This window comes from Elaeis guineensis, chromosome 6 (genome assembly GCF_000442705.2).
Source record: "Elaeis guineensis isolate ETL-2024a chromosome 6, EG11, whole genome shotgun sequence".
NCBI lineage: Eukaryota > Viridiplantae > Streptophyta > Magnoliopsida > Arecales > Arecaceae > Elaeis > Elaeis guineensis.
In genome coordinates, this window is record NC_025998.2 from 8,656,852 (window position 1) to 8,675,631 (window position 18,780).

Consider the following 18,780-nt stretch of genomic DNA (forward strand, 5'->3'; position numbering starts at 1 on the left):
AATAGAACGCCTAGGCACAACACCAGTGTCACACTGGATTGATTGCCGAATAAAACGTGGCAAAACGCAATTGGTGCGACCGATGGGAGCGGTGCATCAGGAGTTTTTCCATTTAAACTTTTTAATCAAAGAAAAGTTATGAAATTTTAAATCATCAAATGGTATGACGACGTTTTATTAGATGATATAAAATTCAGATGGTAAAATAGTTTTAACCAATAATTTCTCACACATCAGTGCCATGTTGGACGGAGTGATGGATTGGATACATCGTGGACAGCCGAGCTGGATGGACGACTGGCTGTAGTAGGAGATAAACGCGTCATGGAATCTCCTTTTGCGGGCTCACCCCTCTGTACTTACCCAGTGCATCATGCCGCCGTAGCCGGATGGTCCGCCCCCAATTCTGGAAACCACCCTGCCACCTTCTCCGGTTTTGTTCGTTCCCTTTCTTACCTCTCCCCTACAAAATCGCAATCCGCCGCCAGTTTTTTCTTTTATTTTGCTGTTTTAGAGCAATACACCCCCGCTTCCTCCGCCCTTTTATAATCCCCCGATACATTCCGACTTCGATTCGCTGAACCGTGAGCGGACCTTCGATTTCCGGAATTCTCCCACCCGCGTTAAGGTCTCGCCGCCATTGGGAGATAGTCCCAAGGTCAGATCTCCCAGCAGGATGGGGCAGCTCGGGGGGAAAGCCGATCTCAAGGTCGTCAAAGGCGATATGGGTTATATTCTTGAAGATGTTCCTCACTTCACGGATTATCTCCCTGATTTGCCCGTGAGTTTCGCTTTTGATTTCTGTTCTTTCTTGCTCTGGATTTGAGATCTCAAGTTGGCGTTTGTTTTCTTGGCTGATTGTTTGAGCTCTCTTTCTCTCTAACTAGTATAAATACAACCCGCTCGAATGTGAGATCAAAATGTCATGGAATGGCGCAGGAACATTGTTTTAGATCTCTTTGTTTTCTCCTTTTACGGCTTTTCTTGATGTCAAGCTAGGGTTTGTTGTGGTAAGTTTCCTTTTGATGGGAATATAGGTATAGGAGCAGGTATATGAATTTAATGTTTATTGGCTAGAGTGTATGGGGGATATTTTTTGGGTTCAGACAGCGTTGTGAAAACTGGAAGGGCTCCTTCATGAATTGATCTTGATGTTTTATAGGTTAGTTTAGTTGATAAGATAAGTTGCATTACGACGGATGCTTAAGTTCGATATGTTTCTCAAAGATATCTTTGATGGTGCTTATCATGGTTTAGGTTCCTCCTTTCCATGAGATGGCTTGGAATCTAGTTCATCCGTTTAGCTCGTCCCATGTAGCTGCTTCTGATTTAGTTCCCACTAGATCTAGGCAGTCATTTTACAGGCAATCCTTGTTCTGACTCAAATTTAGGAAGTCATTGCTGAATCTTATGTAATTTACAACTGTAACCAAAGATGATATGCCAAATCTATATGGCCTCGACAATTTCGGAAGTCATGGAAGTAATAAAGCAGGTTGGAATGAGTGCCAGCATATCATGTGATCTATCTTGGATGTCACAGGACATGAAAGTAGTATGGATTAGATCTTTAAAATGAGGTCCATGCTAAGGCACTAAGCACAAGAATATCACCTAATCTGTCTGCCAGCACACAGAAGGAGTTGTATGCTGCTTGCAAGTCCTTTGAAGGTTTTTGACTCAAATACAATATATGAATATAGACTCTGGATGCGAATCACGAAAAATAAGAGAGGAGAAAGGTACATATTTGGGCGTTTAATCACCTCTGCCCTTCTAGATTTGAAGAAAAAAGAGAACTGTTGCAATTTCCACCATATAACAAGCCAGAATGTCCACCTATTATAATGAAATGCGCCTTAGTCGCAATTAATTGCATCTGAAGAAGCGAAGTAACTCCAAGGGAATCCCTTCTAGTTGGACTTGGGCATGGTGTCAGGCATTTTAAATGGACATCTTTTTAACTCATAATACAAATTCTCTCTTGTCCAATGAATTGATTAAATATGTTCAGAAAGTAGCTTTTGAATTACTTCAGATATTTCCTTTGCCTTGTTTGTCAATTAGTTGTTTTGCCAAATTAGTCAGAAGTGTGCAGGTAGGCTCAGAAAGATGTTAACCTTATGCATGTTAGTATACTTACCCAGTACTAGTATGCTCACCGCATGGAACATAACTCCTTTTCTTTCCTTTCTCTTAAAGTTACTTGTTGGAGTTAAATTCAAGCTGAGCAATTTGTATGTGTTTATTGTCTTTTATGATCTATCTCTTGACACAAATTGGAAATTCTTGACTAATTTTTGTGGCAGACCTATTCAAATCCGCTGCAAGATCATCCAGCTTATTCAGTTGTCACGTACGCTCATATACCCTTTGTTTTAGTTATATTTTTTTCCCTATAATATGCTGTGAGCTGCTGATCAAATATTCTTCCACATACCTATCAGTAATAATGGGTAAAGTATTTTTAATTGCCAGGCAGTATTTTGTTGATGTGGATGATACTGTTCCCCAAAAGGTAAATCCTTTGTGCTTCCCATATTAGTTAATTTGATATGCTAATATGTGTTCTAACATCTTAGTTTGCTTGCTTAAGTCGTGATGATATGCAAGGTGCCATAGAAGTTTATTGTTTACTTATACACAGTATAATACCAAATTTGTATTAACATGATTAGGTTCTATAATTAATGCATTTTATTTTATCATCTGTTGTTTCACAGATTGTGGTTCACAAAGACAGTCCAAGAGGGGTCCATTTTCGACGTGCTGGGGCACGCCAGAGGGTTGGTTTCAGTGCATATTTTTCTGTAGTAATTAGTGGTGAAATGCATGCATGATTTTAACTGATGGGACTTTTTGAACTTTGATCAGGTGTACTTTGAGTCAGATGATGTGCTTGCATGCATTGTAACTTGTGGAGGCCTCTGCCCTGGGCTTAACACAGTAATCAGAGAGATAGTATGCGGTTTGTCTCACATGTATGGTGTCAACAGAATCCTAGGGATAGAGGTGAGGATATAGCTGCTGAGTGTTGGATTCCAATGCCTTCAATTAATTTATTATGTTAGCTCGAACCCCTTATTTTTACTCCTCATATCTGTTTTTTTCTTTGAATCTATTTGCATATGTTTTCTAGTTGCTTAGAATTTCCATTGGTGCTCCTCAGGGAACTTCTAGCAACTATACAGGCAGTCTGCCTAGGTGCTTGAAATAATTTAACTGCCTAGGCAGACCTAGACAATTCTGAGGAGTTTGTCTATATTTCTAGGGATCTGCTTAGACATTTTCTTGCCCACCTAGGTGCACCTCGACACTAGTCAACTGTCTAGATATATTATGTGTGTGTGTGTGTGTATTATCTAATTAATAAAACTAATATATGTACAAATGATGGCATCAGTATAACAACAATTATGTAATCTCAAACAAGTTCATCAAATATTATTGGATTATATACTATTGATTATTTCAAGTACGTATGGCTCATTTGCACATCTGAACTCTCATGATTATGTTTGTGGTTTGGAATTCATGAGGTGCTGTGGCATTTCAGTTATATACGGTAGTCTTCTTGTTAGGTCCTGTTGGTGCAAAAATCCACTTACGCCGGAGAAGCTGGAGTCGCGGTCGCCGCCGGGACCTGCAAAAGAAGTCTAAACCGGAGGTGGGGTTGCTCCGGCAAGACCCTCCGACGCTCAAGTCAGTTCTCTGCCTCAACAAGAATGGAGTGCTCGAACGAAAATTTTAGCAGAGTTTTTAGGTAAAAACGAGAGCTTATAGAATAACGTATCTGGGGTTCCCCCTTTTATAGGCGGAGGGGGCAACAAACTGATGGCGATGCCTGTAACCGTCTGGCAGTGGGCCGCCCATAGTCAGGAAAAATTTGTTGCGGAGAGTAGTGGGGTGGATCCGTGGCTATTACCTGGGCGTGCCACGTGGAGTTTGCCACGAGAAGCGGAGCGGCGTCCGTTATCGCGACTTGCCAGAGGATAGAAGAATCGCGCGGTATCCATCGCAGGAAGTGGAGCAGGACCGTGGCCATTATTACGGCCTGTCAGGGAGTGATGGAGCCGCGTGGAATCCGTCGCAGAAGGTGGAGCAGGGTCGTGGAGTGATGGAGCCGCGTGGAATCTGCCGCAGGGAATGGAGCAGAATCACGGCTGTTACTGCGGCGCGCCAGGGGGTGAAGGTCTGCCGGCTGAAGTCCGGCTGGAGTGTCTGGCGGAGAGAGATAGTTAGCCATCTGTCCGAGAGGAGCTCGGAATCCGGCTTTCGCAGGAGTTCGGATGGAGTCTTCCTTCAGTCACAGTCGGGGGTGGAGTCCGGCTCCCATAGGGATCTGGGCGGAGTTTCCTTACTGTTGGAGTCGTGGGCGGAGTCCGGCTCCCTTAGGAGTCCGGACGCAGCTCACTGGCAGTCGAAATTGAGGACGAGGCCCGGCTCACGTAGGAGTCCGGGCGGAACCTACTTGCAGTCGGAGTCGCGGGCGGAGTCCGGCTCCCGTAGGAGTCCGGGCGAAGTCTGCCTGCAGTTGTTGGAGTTGAGGACGGAGCCCGGCTCCCGTAGGAATCCGGGCGGAGTCTTCCTGCAATTAAAGTCGGGGGTGAAGTCCGGCTCCCGTAGGAGTCCGAGCGGAGCTTACCAGCAGTTGGAGTTGGTGATGGAGCCCGGCTCCCGTAGGAGTCCGGATGGAGTCTTCCTGCAGTTGAAGTCGGGGACGGAGCCCGGCTCCCGTAGGAGTTCGGCCGGAGCTTGTCAGCAGTTGAAGTTGGTGACGGCCTGGCTCTCGTAGGAGTCCGGGCGGAGTCTTCCTGCAGTTGAAGTCGGGGACGGAGCTCGGCTCCCGTAGGAGTTCGGGCGGAGCTTACCAGCAGCTGAAGTTGGTGATGGAGCCCGGCTCCCGTAGGAGTCCGGGCGGAGTCTTCTTGCAGTCGAAAGTCGGAGGGGACCTGCAAGGGTCAATCCCGTTGAGAACTTCGGCTGAGGGTATTTTATACCCAACACCAGTCCCCCTACTTCCGAGTTTGAATTTCGAATGAAGGAAGTACAGAGAGATTGGCATAGCCGAAGTTGTCCCTTCGAATCCTGCGCACGACCGCCCCCAGATATTTTGGCATTAAATGCGCGCGTGCTGGAGTCTTTTCGAATCGGGGCGATAAGAAGGGACCCTTCGAAATTCTCGTTGGTACGCTGGCCCAGGTACGGCGCAGTAATGGCTTTGTCAGTCGTCAGCCGCTTTTAGCCGCCTGCCATGGCGAGGGGGACACGTGTCGAGCACGGGCCGGCCTGGAGGGATTCGCGATCATTATGGCGCCGGATCCCAGGTCTATTGAAACCCGTCCCTCCGCCTTTAGGGGCCCCCATTCCGCTCGAGAGTTCTATCGGTATCCGTCCGTGCTTCGAGAGTCCCAATTCTCTTGGCGTCTTCTTGGGCCATAGGCGTCCTTCGAGTCGTCCCTGTCCTCGCCCCTTCGCGTCCTTCAGAGCGATCTAGGTTAATATCAGAATCTTCTCTCTTCTCTCTACCGCTTAGGGGCCTCTTCTTCGTCATTTTCTTCTGTCGCCTTCCTCTGAGTTGGTCTCCTGTGACCCCTCGTCCTTTGTCCTGTCTGTTTTCTTCGGGATCTTTAGAGTCTTCATTCGAAGTTATTCGAAATGTCTCCGGCTCTTCCATTTTCAACGATTCCGGGAGTTCTTCCGCCTCAACCCTCCAGGTTCCTTGTTCTGTAGATGAACCCGCATCTGGGGCTGGGCTTCGCCCGGTTTTTGCGCCGGGCGCCATTCCATGCTCCCTGACTCCGGATGAACTCCTTCTGATAAGGGTTCAATATGGAGTTCCTCCGGAGTACGACCTGGAGCTCTCGGGCCCCTCCGACCGGACTAGCACTCCCCCATCCGGTCGTTTTTGCCTGTATTAGGAGGCGTTCCGTGTCGGGCTCCGGCTTCCGCTTCCGCCCTTTGTTGTTGCCCTCTTCCGCTTCTTAGACATCTCTTTGGCTTCAGTTGCTTCGAATTCTTTTAGGTTTTTGATAGGGTTTCTCTCTCTTTGCCACGTAGTCGAGGTCCAACCGTCCCTCTCTCTGTTTAGGCATTTCTATACCTTCAAGCGTCATCCTTCGGCGAAGGACTGGTGGTATTTCTCCCCTCAGTTCGGCAAGAAGGGGTTGCTGAAAGGTGCCTCCTCTTCAATTCATAACTGGAAGGAGAAATACCTCTTCGTCCACTGCCCGATCCTGAGGCTGGGCCTGCCCCCTTGGGCCTCCCTAAGGGATTTGTCCGCCGGGCCCCTAGCCTGGGGGAGGACGACCTCCAGGCTGCCCGGAAGCTTCTCGACTACTCCGCTCCTTCCCTTCCCAACCTTCTGAGGGAGCAATTTTTGTTCAACATCGGCCTGAGCCCCCAGGATCCTGCGAGTACTACATCCTTTCCTTTCTCTTCTCTTCTCTTCTTCCGTCCTTCTTCTTTTTCTTTCTTTTTCTTCTCTTTTCTCTTTTTTCTTCTCTTTTTTTTTTTTTTTTTTTTTTGCGTGCTACTCCTTCCTTTTTCACCCCATTATTGACTTCTGATTTTTGATTGATTGATTTTTTTTTTTTTTTTTTTAAGGAATGGACGTCGAAGCAGCACGGATGCTTGCCAGGGGCCTCAAGGCCCACAAAAGAAAGGGTGCCGCGGCCTCCGAATCAGCAAAGAGGGCCAGGGCGGAGGAGACGAGCTTGGCCGCGCCTGTCCAGGCGGCTCCAACGATCGACGTTCCCTCGGACGCCGAACCAACGGCCCCTCGGGCCTCTTCAAGGAGTCCCCCGACTGGGGCCCCTGTTTCGGGGGTCCGCTCCACGGAGGCGCCCGTAGTCGAGAGGGGAAGGAGAAGGAAGTCGGTGGCCCGTAGGGTGAGTGGCCGCCGGGTCGCCGCTGACGAGTCCCTCAGCTCCGAAGAAGAGTCGGAGAACTCCTTCAATGACAGGGACCTGATCAAGCGGTTGATCGACGGCTGCATTCTGCCTGAGGTCGTCGAGAGGATCTATCGCATCGATCCCGAGCAGCGGGTTTGGGACTCCCTGGGGTCCTTTCTCGAGGTAAACAAATCTTCGTTTAATTGATTTTTCGACCCCTGCTCTGATCCCCTAGCCGCTCTTACAGATTGGGCACCAACTCCTCGCCAACATCGAGGCGACGAACCGGGCGAGGAGGGACGCCATCCAGGCGGAGGAGCGTCGTCGGGCCGAAGTCGCCCGCCTCAAGGAAAAGGCCGCTGAAGTAGTTGCCCTCCAAGAGGCCCTGGAGAAAGAGAAGCAGGCCCGGGAGGAGGAGAAACAGACCTTGGAGGAGGCGGTGAGAACGGCGGAGGCCGGAGTCGCCAATTTGACAGAGCAGATTCCAGTTTTGGTCTCGGAGGCCAGGGGTCTTGCGGTAGAGGAGTTCAAGGCCTCCGCGGAGATGAGAGACCTGAACGTCCGGTTTGGCCAGGAAGCCTTCATCAAGGGGTTCGAGCTCTGCCAGGAGAAGGTGGCCAGGAAATTTTTCGAGCTCGACCTCAGCTTCTTGGGCGAGGAGTCTGAAGATGAGGCCGGGCCTTCTCCTGCCGCTACTGCTGCCGCAGCCCCCCTTCCAGGGACACCGAGCTCCCCAACTCCTGCTCCTGAGGTCTGAGACCTCCGACCTTGTAGCTTTCTTTTACTGCAATTTTTTCCTTTTTTTTTGTCTTCAAGAATCATTCAATCAATAAAGTTGCGTTTCTCACCGAGGATGGCTTCTCTTCTCCCCCTTCCCTCCTTTTTATTTTTCTTTCTGCAATGAGACGCACCTTGACGCTTCTGTCTCTTGATGGCAGTGTCCTGCCAAGGCACTTCCCCTGCCCCAGGGGATCCCCCTGAAGTCCACGATCCAGCGGCTGAAGAAGGAGGTTCTTCATGCGACGAAAAAGTCGAAGAAGATGGAAGGCGAGCTTCGCAGGTTAAGGGAGGGTTACTCTGAAGCCACCTCGGAGGCCACCCGCTTTCGGAATCTCCACGTGAAGGGGATCATAGAGTATAGCCGGAGGAAGGCGGACTTCGCGAAGGAGCTTGAGGAACACAAGAAGAGTGCCAGCGATCGGATTTGGGCTCAAGCTGCCAAGATCAGCTCTCTCAGGGTGGAACTGTCAGCTGCGCAGGAGAGGATTGGCCAGCTGGAAGGGAGTTCGTCCCGGCTCTTGGCTCGGGCCGACGGCGACCGGAGTGGTCGAAGAAGGTCTCCGACCTTCAACAGCAGCTTCAGGACGCTGAGGTGAGCTACGACATGCATCGGGCCGGTTGGCGCAGGCACATGGATGAATATAAAGGGAGACTCAGGGTGGCGGCCGACGAAGTTGTCCGTCTTCAGAGGCAGCTGGCTGACAGGGCTCAGCTTACTTCTGCTCGGGATTCTAATGAACTCCAGTCCCTAAGAGGAACCGTCGAAGGGCTTTCTGTCGCCCTCGGGGAGAGGACGGCTGAGCTGCAGCAATTGAAGATCCAACTGGCATACGAGCAGCAGGCCGTCACGGACGCGGAGGTGGAATCTGAAGTCTTGAGAAAGAGGCGTCGAGAGGCGGAGACCGAAAGCCAGCGACTTCGTCGGGCGCTCCAGGACGCGCTGCTGAAAAAGAGAGAGCTAGAAGAAGAAGTTGAGAATCTGAGGCAGTCCTGGATAAGGGGTGGAGTAGATAATTCTAGGTCGGAAGGAGCAGAGCTTCCCTAGGGCTCTTCTTGGCCTTTTGTCTTTTCATGTATACATTTTCCTTTTGTTGTTTTGTCTTGCTTTTGTCGTTTTGCTTTTCTTTCTTTGGCCTTCTGGGCTTCGTGATGTATATTTCGCAAGTGGAATGAAAAGAGGATTTTGTGTTATCTCTTCCGCATATCGTATTAAATTGCCGTCCGCCGAACTTCTCTTGTCGTTCGACTTGTCCGACGTTGACGTCGTTTGGAGGTGCCCAGTCGTCGATACGCTGGTTTGCTTTCCTCGTCGTTCATGGCCGCAGGCTCGAGCTTGGTGGTCCGAACTCCGCGTTATCTCGGAGACGTTGCTGTTTTCTTGACCTGTGTCGAGAGCCTTCTTAGAGGTCGGGGGTGTTTGGTAGGAACTTCCCGTCTTTGTTGAGACGAGGTTCCTTAGGTCTTTGGTGTGGTTTGTCCTTCATCTGTTTCCGACGTAGTTCGTCATTTTTTCTTTTTAATTTCCCTCCTCTTTTCGGAGTGAGGGCCCTCCCCTTGCTTTTTGCGGGGTTGCACAGAAGTGTGAAGGTGCCGCTGAGGGGCCTTTCCCCTTCATCTGATCTTGTTGGACGATCGGGTTTCGTCACCGTCAGGACGAGGTTCTCCTTCCGTTCCTGACGTAGTCGATTTCAGCTCAGGTTAGGACGAGGTTCTCCTCCTGTTCCCAATGGGGCCGCGGGGGCACATAAGGGCCATCGCAAGGGTCGTTTCCCCCATCCGGTCTAAAAGAACCGGGCCTTCGACTTTGCTCATGTCAGGACGAGATTCTCCTCCTGTTCCTGACATGGCTGTGGGGGCGCATTAGGGCGTTGTAAAGTCTCTCCCCCCATCCGGTCTAAAAGAACCGGGCCTTCGACTTTGCTCATGTCAGGATGAGATTCTCCTCCTGTTCCTGACATGGCTGTAGGGGCGCATTAGGACGTTGTAAAGCCTCTTCTCCCATTCGGTCTAAAAGAATCGGGCCTTTGACTTTGCTCATGTCAGGACGAGGTTCTCCTCCTGTTTCTGACATGGCTGTGGGGGCGCATTCGGACGTTGTAAGGCTCTCCCCCCATTCGGTCTAAAAGAACCGGACCTTCGATTTTGATCATGCCAGGACGAGGTTCTCCTCCTGTTCCTGACATGGCTGTGGGGCGCATTCGGACGTTGTAAGGCCTCTCCCCCAATCCGATCTCAAGATAATCGGACTTTCATTTTATTTATGTTAGGATGAGGTTCTCCTCCCGTTTCTAACATAACCTTGTTTTAATTGTTTGAAGGGGTTATCCCCAGTCGTAACAAATCCATGCCAAATGGGAGGAACACACAAAGTCGAAAGGAATTTAGATTCAGGGCAAGGTCGTAAGCGATACATTTACAGGTTTCTCGAGTTCCATGATCGTGGAAGGTCTGCTCCTCCTTGAGGCCCTCCGGTGATGGCGTCGATGGTCTCAATTGGAGGCCGATCACCGGGCTGCTCCTTCCTCTTTGGCGGTTCAGGTTGCGGCAGGGCCCTTGGCCGATCTTCTCTACCCTCAGGCCGGCGTCGGATGAACCTGTCGAGTCGACCTCGCCGGATGAGCTCCTCGATCTCGTCTCGGAGCTGGATGCATCCTCCGTGTCGTGGCCGTGGTCGCGGTGGTAGAGACAGAACTTGTTGGGGTTGCGCTTCCCGGGGTGTGTGCGCATCCTCTCTGGTCTAGGGAGCTGCTCCCTGACCTCCATCAGTACCTGGGTCTTCGAGGCATTGAGGGGGGCGTAGTTGCGGAATCTTTCCGATGGAGAACCCCGTCGAACCCGCGATCCGAACTTCTCTGCCTACGTACCCGGGGCGGAGTATGGGCACGCTTGTGCCCAGGAGGGGATTGAGAATGCGGCCGAGCTTCTCTCGATCTTTTTTCGACTGCGGGCTTACTCGAGTCTCCCGCTGCCGCTCTCTCGCGGTCTCCTCATCCTTCATTTTGAAGGCTTCTTTCGCTCGGCATACCCTTCAGCCCGAGCCAACAAATCAGCAAAGTTCCTGGGGTACTTCTTCTCCAGGGAGAACAAGAGGTCATTCTTCTGAAGACCGTCCTTCAGAGCGGCCATTGCTACCGATTGGTCCAAATTTCGGACCTCCAGCGCTGCGACATTGAAGCGGTTGATGTAGGCCCGAATGGACTCCCCCTCCCTCTGCCTGATATTCATGAGGGACTCCGAACCCTTCCGGAGGCGCCGGCTGCTGACAAAATGGGCCACGAATTGGTGGCTCATTTGATCGAAGGAAAAGATGGTACCCGACTTCAGAGCCTGGTACCAGTTTCTCGCCGCTTCCTTCAAGATGGATGGGAAGGCTCGACATAGAATGACGTCGGGAGCGCCATGAAGCAGCATCATCGTCCGGAAGGCTTCCAGATGATCAACCGGGTCCGAAGTCCCGTCGTAGCTTTCGAACTGGGGAGCTTGAAGTTTGGCGGGATCGGTTCCTGCATGATCATTTGAGAAAAGGGAGGGTCAGTGCAAATATCCTCACCATAAGTGGGGGGAGCGTGGCGGAGTTCTTCGATCCGTCGGTTCATCTCTTGGAGTCTCCGGTCCAGGAAATCCTTTCGACTTCGGGTCTCGAGGGTCCTCTGGCAGAACGGAGGCAGGGATCTTCCAGGGGTGGAGTCGTGATCCGATTGAGGGCTCTCCACCCTCGGGTTCGTTTTCCCAGGAAAGACGGGACTGCTGGCCCAAGTGGCTCGCCCCACCGCCGGATTCTGGTGTTCCGGTGACACCCTTTCCAGGCGCACTGATGCTTGCGGCTGCTGTTGCTGCTGCATAGCCTGTACGGCCTCAGTGAGGCCTCTGACCTGCTGCGCCAGCAGATCAAATTGCTCCGCGCCGACCGCCGTCGCCGGAGGAGGAGGAGGAGGTGGGAAACTGGAGGTGAAGCCGGAGCCTGAGATCTGGCCGCGGAGGCCGTGGATCGTCGTGTGGACGCCTTGCGGGGAGGCATCGGGCAAAGACCAAGTAGAGGAGGGAGGAGAGGACGCCGGAAAAGATGCCCGGAGGCGGTCCCGTTGAGCACTCCTTTAAGAACAAGGGTACTGCGAAGACACAGGCCCCTTCCTCTAGCGCCAATCCTGTTGGTGCAAAAATCCGCTTACGCCGGAGAAGCTGGAGTCGCGGTCGCCGCCGGGACCTGCAAAAGAAGTCTAAACCGGAGGTGGGGTTGCTCCGGCAAGACCCTCCGACACTCAAGTCAGTTCTCTGCCTCAACAAGAATGGAGTGCTCGAACGAAAATTTTAGCAGAGTTTTTAGGTAAAAACAAGAGCTTATAGAATAACGTATCTGGGGTTCCCCTTTTATAGGCGGAGGGGGCAACAAACTGATGGCGATGCCTGTAACCGTCTGGTAGTGGGCCGCTCATAGTCAGGAAAAGTTTGTTGCGGAGAGTAGTGGGGTAGACCGTGGCTATTACCGGAGCGTGCCACGTGGAGTCTGCCACGAGAAGCGGAGCGGCGTCCATTGTCGCGACTTGCTAGAGGATAGAAGAATCGCACGGTATCCGTCGCAGGAAGTGGAGCAGGACCGTGGCCATTATTATGGCCTGCCAGGGAGTGATGGAGCCGCGTGGAATCCGTCGCAGAAGGTGGAGCAGGGTCGTGGAGTGGAGCCGCGTGGAATCTGCCTCAGGGAATGGAGCAGAATCGTGGCTATTACTGCGGCGCGCCAGGGGGTGAAGGTCTGCCGGCTGAAGTCCGGCTGGAGTGTCTGGCGGAGAGAGGTAGTTAGCCATCTGTCCGAGAGGAGCTCGAAATCCGGCTTTCGCAGGAGTTCGGATGGAGTCTTCCTTCAGTCACAGTCGGGGGTGGAGTCCGGCTCCCGTAGGGATCTGGGCGGAGTTTCCTTGCTGTTGGAGTCGTGGGCGGAGTCCGGCTCCCTTAGGAGTCCGGACACAGCTCACTGGCAGTCGAAATCGAGGACGAGGCCCGGCTCACGTAGGAGTCCGGGCGGAGCCTACTTGCAGTCGGAGTCGCGGGCGGAGTCCGGCTCCCGTAGGAGTCCGGGCGAAGTCTGCCTGCAGCCGTTGGAGTTGAGGACGGAGCCCGGCTCCCGTAGGAATCCGGGCGGAGTCTTCTTGCAATTAAAGTCGGGGGCGAAGTCCGGCTCCCGTAGGAGTCCGGACGGAGCTTATCAGCAGTTGGAGTTGGTGACGGAGCCCGGCTCCCGTAGGAGTCCGGGCGGAGTCTTTCTGCAGTTGAAGTCGGGGACGAAGCCCGGCTCCCGTAGGAGTCCGGGCGGAGTCTTCCCGCAGTTGAAGTCGGGGACGGAGCCCGGCTCCCGTAGGAGTCCGGACGGAGCTTACCAGCAGCTGGAGTTGGTGATGGAGCCCGGCTCCCGTAGGAGTCTGGGCGGAGCTTACCAGCAGCTGGAGTTGGTGATGGAGCCCGGCTCCCGTAGGAGTCCAGGCGGAGTCTTCCTGCAGTTGAAGTCGGGGACGGAGCCCGGCTCCCGTAGGAGTCCGGGCGGAGTCTTCCTGCAGTTGAAGTCGGGGATGGAGCCCGGCTCCCGTAGGAGTCCGGACGGAGCTTACCAGCAGCTGGAGTTGGTGATGGAGCCCGGCTCTCGTAGGAGTCCGGGCGGAGTCTTCCTGCAGTTGAAGTCGAGGACGGAGCTCGGCTCCCGTAGGAGTCCGGGCGGAGCTTACCAGCAGCTGGAGTTGGTGATGGAGCCCGGCTCCCGTAGGAGTCCGGGCGGAGTCTTCCTGCAGTTGAAGTCGGGGACGGAGCTCGGCTCCCGTAGGAGTCCGGGCGGAGCTTGCCAGCAGTTGAAGTTGGTGACGGAGCCTGGCTCCCGTAGGAGTCCGGACGAAGTCTTCCTGCAGTTCAAGTCGGGGACGGAGCCCGGCTCCTGTAGGAGTCCGGGCGGAGCTTACCAGCAGCTGGAGTTGGTGATGGAGCCCGGCTCCCGTAGGAGTCCGGGCGGAGTCTTCCTGCAGTCGAAAGTCGGAGGGGACCTGCAAGGGTCAACCCCGCTGAGAACTTCGGCTGAGGGTATTTTATACCCAACAGGTCCTAAATTACATATTCCAGGACATGAAGCACTATATGCAAGAATAATTCATATATGATGTATTTCCAGATTTATCTGTTAAGAAACCCGTTGTCTGGGTCGTTAACCTTTGCATATGCATGGGAAATTGGAAGGTTGCCCTGGAAAGAGAAAACCTTAATATTTGGTCTGGATATTTTTATGTATGTATGATGTATTTCCAGATTTGTTGGTTAAGAAGTCCATTGTCTAGATATTCTTGTTACTTAAGCTATGAATTTTGTCAAATTGGCATGATTTGCACTGCCTAATATGTTGAGTTCAATGATAATACATTGAGGGTCCTTGGTCATGTTGCCATTTTGAGTTTTGCGACCTCAGATTAAGGCTTACAGAGAGTCAATGTGGATAATAAGCTAATACTGCGGTGCCATTCTTTTGATTTTATATTAACTGGATAGTGATAAAAAATGATATGGATGTTGAAGTCTGACTAAAACAACAATTATTCTCATGTTTCTGACATCGACTGGTTCATGCATTTGATGCTTCCAGATGATAGAGCAGACTCTGTCCCACTTGGCGGCCATAGATTTACTACTTCAGTTTTCCATAGTAGGCTACATATCTAGTCCATTTATATGCATATAATTGCTGCATCTACTTATTTGTGTGTATAATCTGTAGGGGGGTTACAGGGGTTTCTATGCCCGCAATACTATGCCTTTGACTCCGAAGTTTGTCAATGATATCCACAAGCGAGGGGGAACCATCCTTGGCACATCACGAGGGGGTCATGATACTATGAAGATAGTTGACAATATTGAGGATCGTGGGATTAATCAGGTAAACAGGAATACTTTGCAAAAATAACTTAATTTTTATTTTCTTGCTACTAGATTTACTACTATTAAGTTTGAGATATTAATTTTTTCCAGGTCTATATTATAGGAGGAGATGGAACCCAAAGAGGAGCTTCTGTTATTTTTGAGGTAATTATAAATTAAGAAGCAAAAATATCATGATTATTAGGCATGATATTCTATTGCTATTTCTCAGAGAAAGTGAGCATTACCTTGTTACTCTCCAGGGCCATGAGTTTTGAATGAAAACTATATTTAGTCCATGAGTATTGAGGATTGAGGGATACTAATTTTTCTTGTACTTCTCTTATTTTACCTTTCTGTTGTCATATTTGATCATTCACCTCCCTTTTTTTTTCCCTGAGTTTCCTATCTCTCTAATAATACAGGAAAAGATACAATTGGTTTGTAATTGACCACACATTTAGAGAACACTGATAGTTTTCTAGCAGTACACGTTTATTTCACCACTATGAAACTCTTAGGTTCAATAGGAATGATACCACCAAGTTGCTGAAGTCCCATAAATATGACTGACTACTAACTGTTTTATAAATTCCTATTGAATTATGACTAACAGGAAATTCAAAGGCGTGGCCTCAAAGTTGCTGTTGTTGGAATTCCTAAGACAATAGATAATGACATTGCGGTACTTCTTGATCCTATACATGGTCCCACTTATCACATACATGACAATCATGTAATTGGAAAATTGATAACATCTGAATACCTTATGATCACCTCTTGTTGAATCAGGTTATCGACAAGTCTTTTGGTTTTGATACCGCTGTTGAAGAGGCTCAGCGTGCCATTAATGCAGCACATGTAGAAGCTGCAAGCATTGAGAATGGTATAGGCCTTGTGAAGCTAATGGGTCGCTACAGTGGTAAGTTCTTGGTACTGGTAGGAATAATAACATCTAACTGAAATATATCATGGGTCATACTTCGTACGACGAAAGCTGTTGTTATGAATTATCAATAAACAAACAACTGAGCTCCTTGTTTAGAATGACAAGCTGAAGTTATAATTACAGATTTGCTGCATGAATATGCTATCCTGCTTATTGATATCCATATCTGATGGGCATTTCAGCTTCTCATTTCCGCTCAATGCCTAGTTTGTATATGCAAAAAGTCTGCAGGCACTTGTCTTTGAACCATATACCATATGTAATCTTATGTCTCCTATAGCTGCAGGCCTACAAGATTTGTTTTTGTTCAGCTAACATTATAACTTTATTTTGCTTGTACATGATATAATGAAGTCCTTTGTAGGTTTTAACCTTTTTCAAAATAGTTTTGCGCATCTGTTATTATGTAAAGCCCTACCTCATGTCTAACATGATTTAAACATGCAGGGTTCATTGCAATGTATGCTACTCTTGCAAGCCGAGATGTGGTGCGTATAATATCTTTTTCTCTGGGTTATCTTGATAAATTCTTGGTTTTATAATGTGTATCCAGGTGTTTGGGATTTGAGGATCTTGAATTACTGTTTAGAATGCTAATTCTTTTAATTATTGTCTCAGAATCTAAAGGTTCTATTTCTTCTGACCTCCTTTTGTTATCATTTCCCCTTAGGACTGTTGCTTAATTCCAGAATCACCCTTCTATCTAGAGGGAAAAGGTGGACTTTTTGAATATATAGAAAAACGGCTTAAAGAGAATGGGCACATGGTTATTGTTGTTGCTGAGGGAGCAGGACAAGATCTTATTGCTGAAAGTCTGCGGTCCATGCAACATGAAGATGCTTCTGGGAACAAGTTGCTCGATGATGTTGGGTTCTGGCTATCTCAGAAGATAAAGGTAGGATGCAAAATATTCACAAATGTGGAAAAGTATTTCGCTTGTTCTGCTAGTTCAATCTAGATATGCTTGCAAGTTTCTGTTAATTCAATGCAAGAAATCATTACCTTTTTATGAATTGGAGAGTGACTTCTCACATGGTGGCAAGGATCATGCCCAAATCATGTGAATAATTTGACTGATCTTTTCTGTTTACTCAGATTATGTTATAAAGTAATTTAAAATTTGAGTTAATTACATCAATCATGGAAGTTATTGTTGCCTGTTTCTATTGCTGTATATCATGTATCAATTGGACTTGTACAAAAAAAAAAAGAAAAAGAAAAGAAGAAAAAGAGAACTTTCCATTTGAATAGTCAGGTCCATAGCTTTTTCATATATTCGTTGTGTTACCCCTTTTCTTTCATGTAGGATCACTTCACAAGAAAACAAATGATGGTGATAAATCTTAAATATATAGGTAAGTGGATTGACATGGATCCTTACTTCGTTCTTTATGAATTATTAAATCTAACCTATTCAAATTTATGTTGCAGATCCAACATACATGATTCGTGCAATTCCAAGCAATGCATCTGACAATGTCTACTGCACGCTTTTGGCACACAGTGCCGTTCATGGTGCAATGGCTGGATATACAGGTTTCACAGTGGGGCTAGTTAATGGGAGACATACTTACATACCATTTCATGTAAGTATCATCCTTCTCTTTTCAGTTGTCAGTAGTAGATGCAAAACCATTTTACAGCCATTGCTGTGAAGGCTTAGTTCACTAAATGAAACCACGGCATTCTTTCAAATCTGACTCATTGTAGGTATGTTTGTGATCACATAATATCCAGATATACCTATTGGAGTTTGGAGATTCCAATACTATATCAGTGTCTGACACCAGAAGATGTGTTTTAATGGGAGTTATGAAACTCTTTGTAGAGCGGAGGCTAGTAACCTCATTTTTCCAAATAGGGGCCCGATAAATATATCGCGTTCCCTATAATAGAGATTATTGTAGTGTCCGACTCTGATCCATTTTTAGATATATTATTATATTTTTGGTTGTCAAGTAATCAAATTAAGGAGTAGCGAGAATTCATATTTGTTGGACATGTCTCTTTTGGTGACATTCTGTAAGTTTTTTCTTTTCTAATCGACATGCTTCTTTTACTTTCTTAATTAACAATGGCTTTCTTTCTTTTCCGATTTGGCACTACAATTACTTCCGTACTAAAAGAACTATCAAAGGATAGTGGGAATATGCCAAAAGTCTAAATTGATGTATTTATTGATGTCAGTTGTTGCTTCATTCATGACTTTAAATTTTCTGCCCTCTGCAGAGGATGACCGAAACAAACAAGGTTGTGATAACTGACAGGATGTGGGCAAGGGTTTTGTCTTCTACCAACCAACCAAGCTTTTTGTGTGCCAAAGACATTGAGGAAGCTAAAATGGTGGAGCAGCAGCCAACCCAGTTATTAGATGAGCAGAAGAGCTTGGATAATGGCTGTCATTAGGTGGGTGCTGATCCAGAAACATGGGAAATAAAAACTGGAATGTGGTGTGTTATAACTGAGTGCTCGCATTGTTACTGAGGTTTATATTCCCATTAAGGTCCAAAAGCATTATTATATTTTAGTTTATATTCTCGCTAAGCAGCAGTGCCCTTATATGATATGCTTGTGGTTCATGTGTATGGAATTCTGAATTACACATTTTCACCATTGCTATCAGGCAGCAAGGTAACTGAGAGTTTTTGCAGTCTTTTTTGTGTGATTTCATCCTTCCAATTGTCTGCTGTGGTGGTCAAAGCAATTGTTCTTTGTAGAGCTACTGAAATCGCTGCTTAGAACAGTTGGTGCAGGCATTGTTTAGCATAATGTAGATATCTTTCTTTTCGAGCTTCTTTTTGGTCCGCCAAATTGATACACAAATTGGCGTATCTGTTATGATTTATTGTTTCTTTCATCTCCCTGTTTTTATTTCTCAGTGCTCCCAGAGCGGTGTGGCTGTTGGAAAATTTGATCATATGAAAGATATTAATGCTATGAGGGGAGTTAAGAGTTAAAAAAGTTTTAGATTTTTATCAATCGGTAAAATAAAACTGCTTTCACAATTCCAGTGTAACAATGAAAGGATCTACAGACGGCTTTAGTTCAGAGAATCCCTATCCATTCATTTATGAGGCATTAACAACCTCCTACCTATCTTGCAAGATTTGTTCATCGAATAATTGTGTGCTTGATTTGACCTACTGAAGAAACGTAAGGTGTAAGGGTTCCAATTATCTTTCTTCCTTGTTTTTTTATTTTTTTTTTTAAATATTTCTTTTGTACATTGTTATCTATAGGGAAAATGGCCCACATGGTTGGATGTCTGCGGTG

General features: G+C 48.2%; 1 protein-coding gene across 1 annotated transcript; it reads left to right on the top strand.

Moving 5' to 3' along the window:
- Positions 1 to 344: 344 nt before the first annotated feature.
- Positions 345 to 18,160, top strand: LOC105047293 (ATP-dependent 6-phosphofructokinase 3). Its single transcript, XM_010926162.4, has 14 exons — positions 345 to 781; positions 2,310 to 2,356; positions 2,479 to 2,518; positions 2,724 to 2,786; positions 2,875 to 3,012; positions 14,419 to 14,577; positions 14,670 to 14,723; positions 15,175 to 15,243; positions 15,351 to 15,480; positions 15,955 to 15,995; positions 16,178 to 16,402; positions 16,814 to 16,862; positions 16,939 to 17,093; positions 17,737 to 18,160. Exons 1-14 carry the CDS (start codon positions 677 to 679, stop codon positions 17,911 to 17,913), a joined length of 1,452 nt encoding a protein of 483 aa, XP_010924464.1. The 5' UTR covers positions 345 to 676; the 3' UTR covers positions 17,914 to 18,160.
- Positions 18,161 to 18,780: the final 620 nt, after the last annotated feature.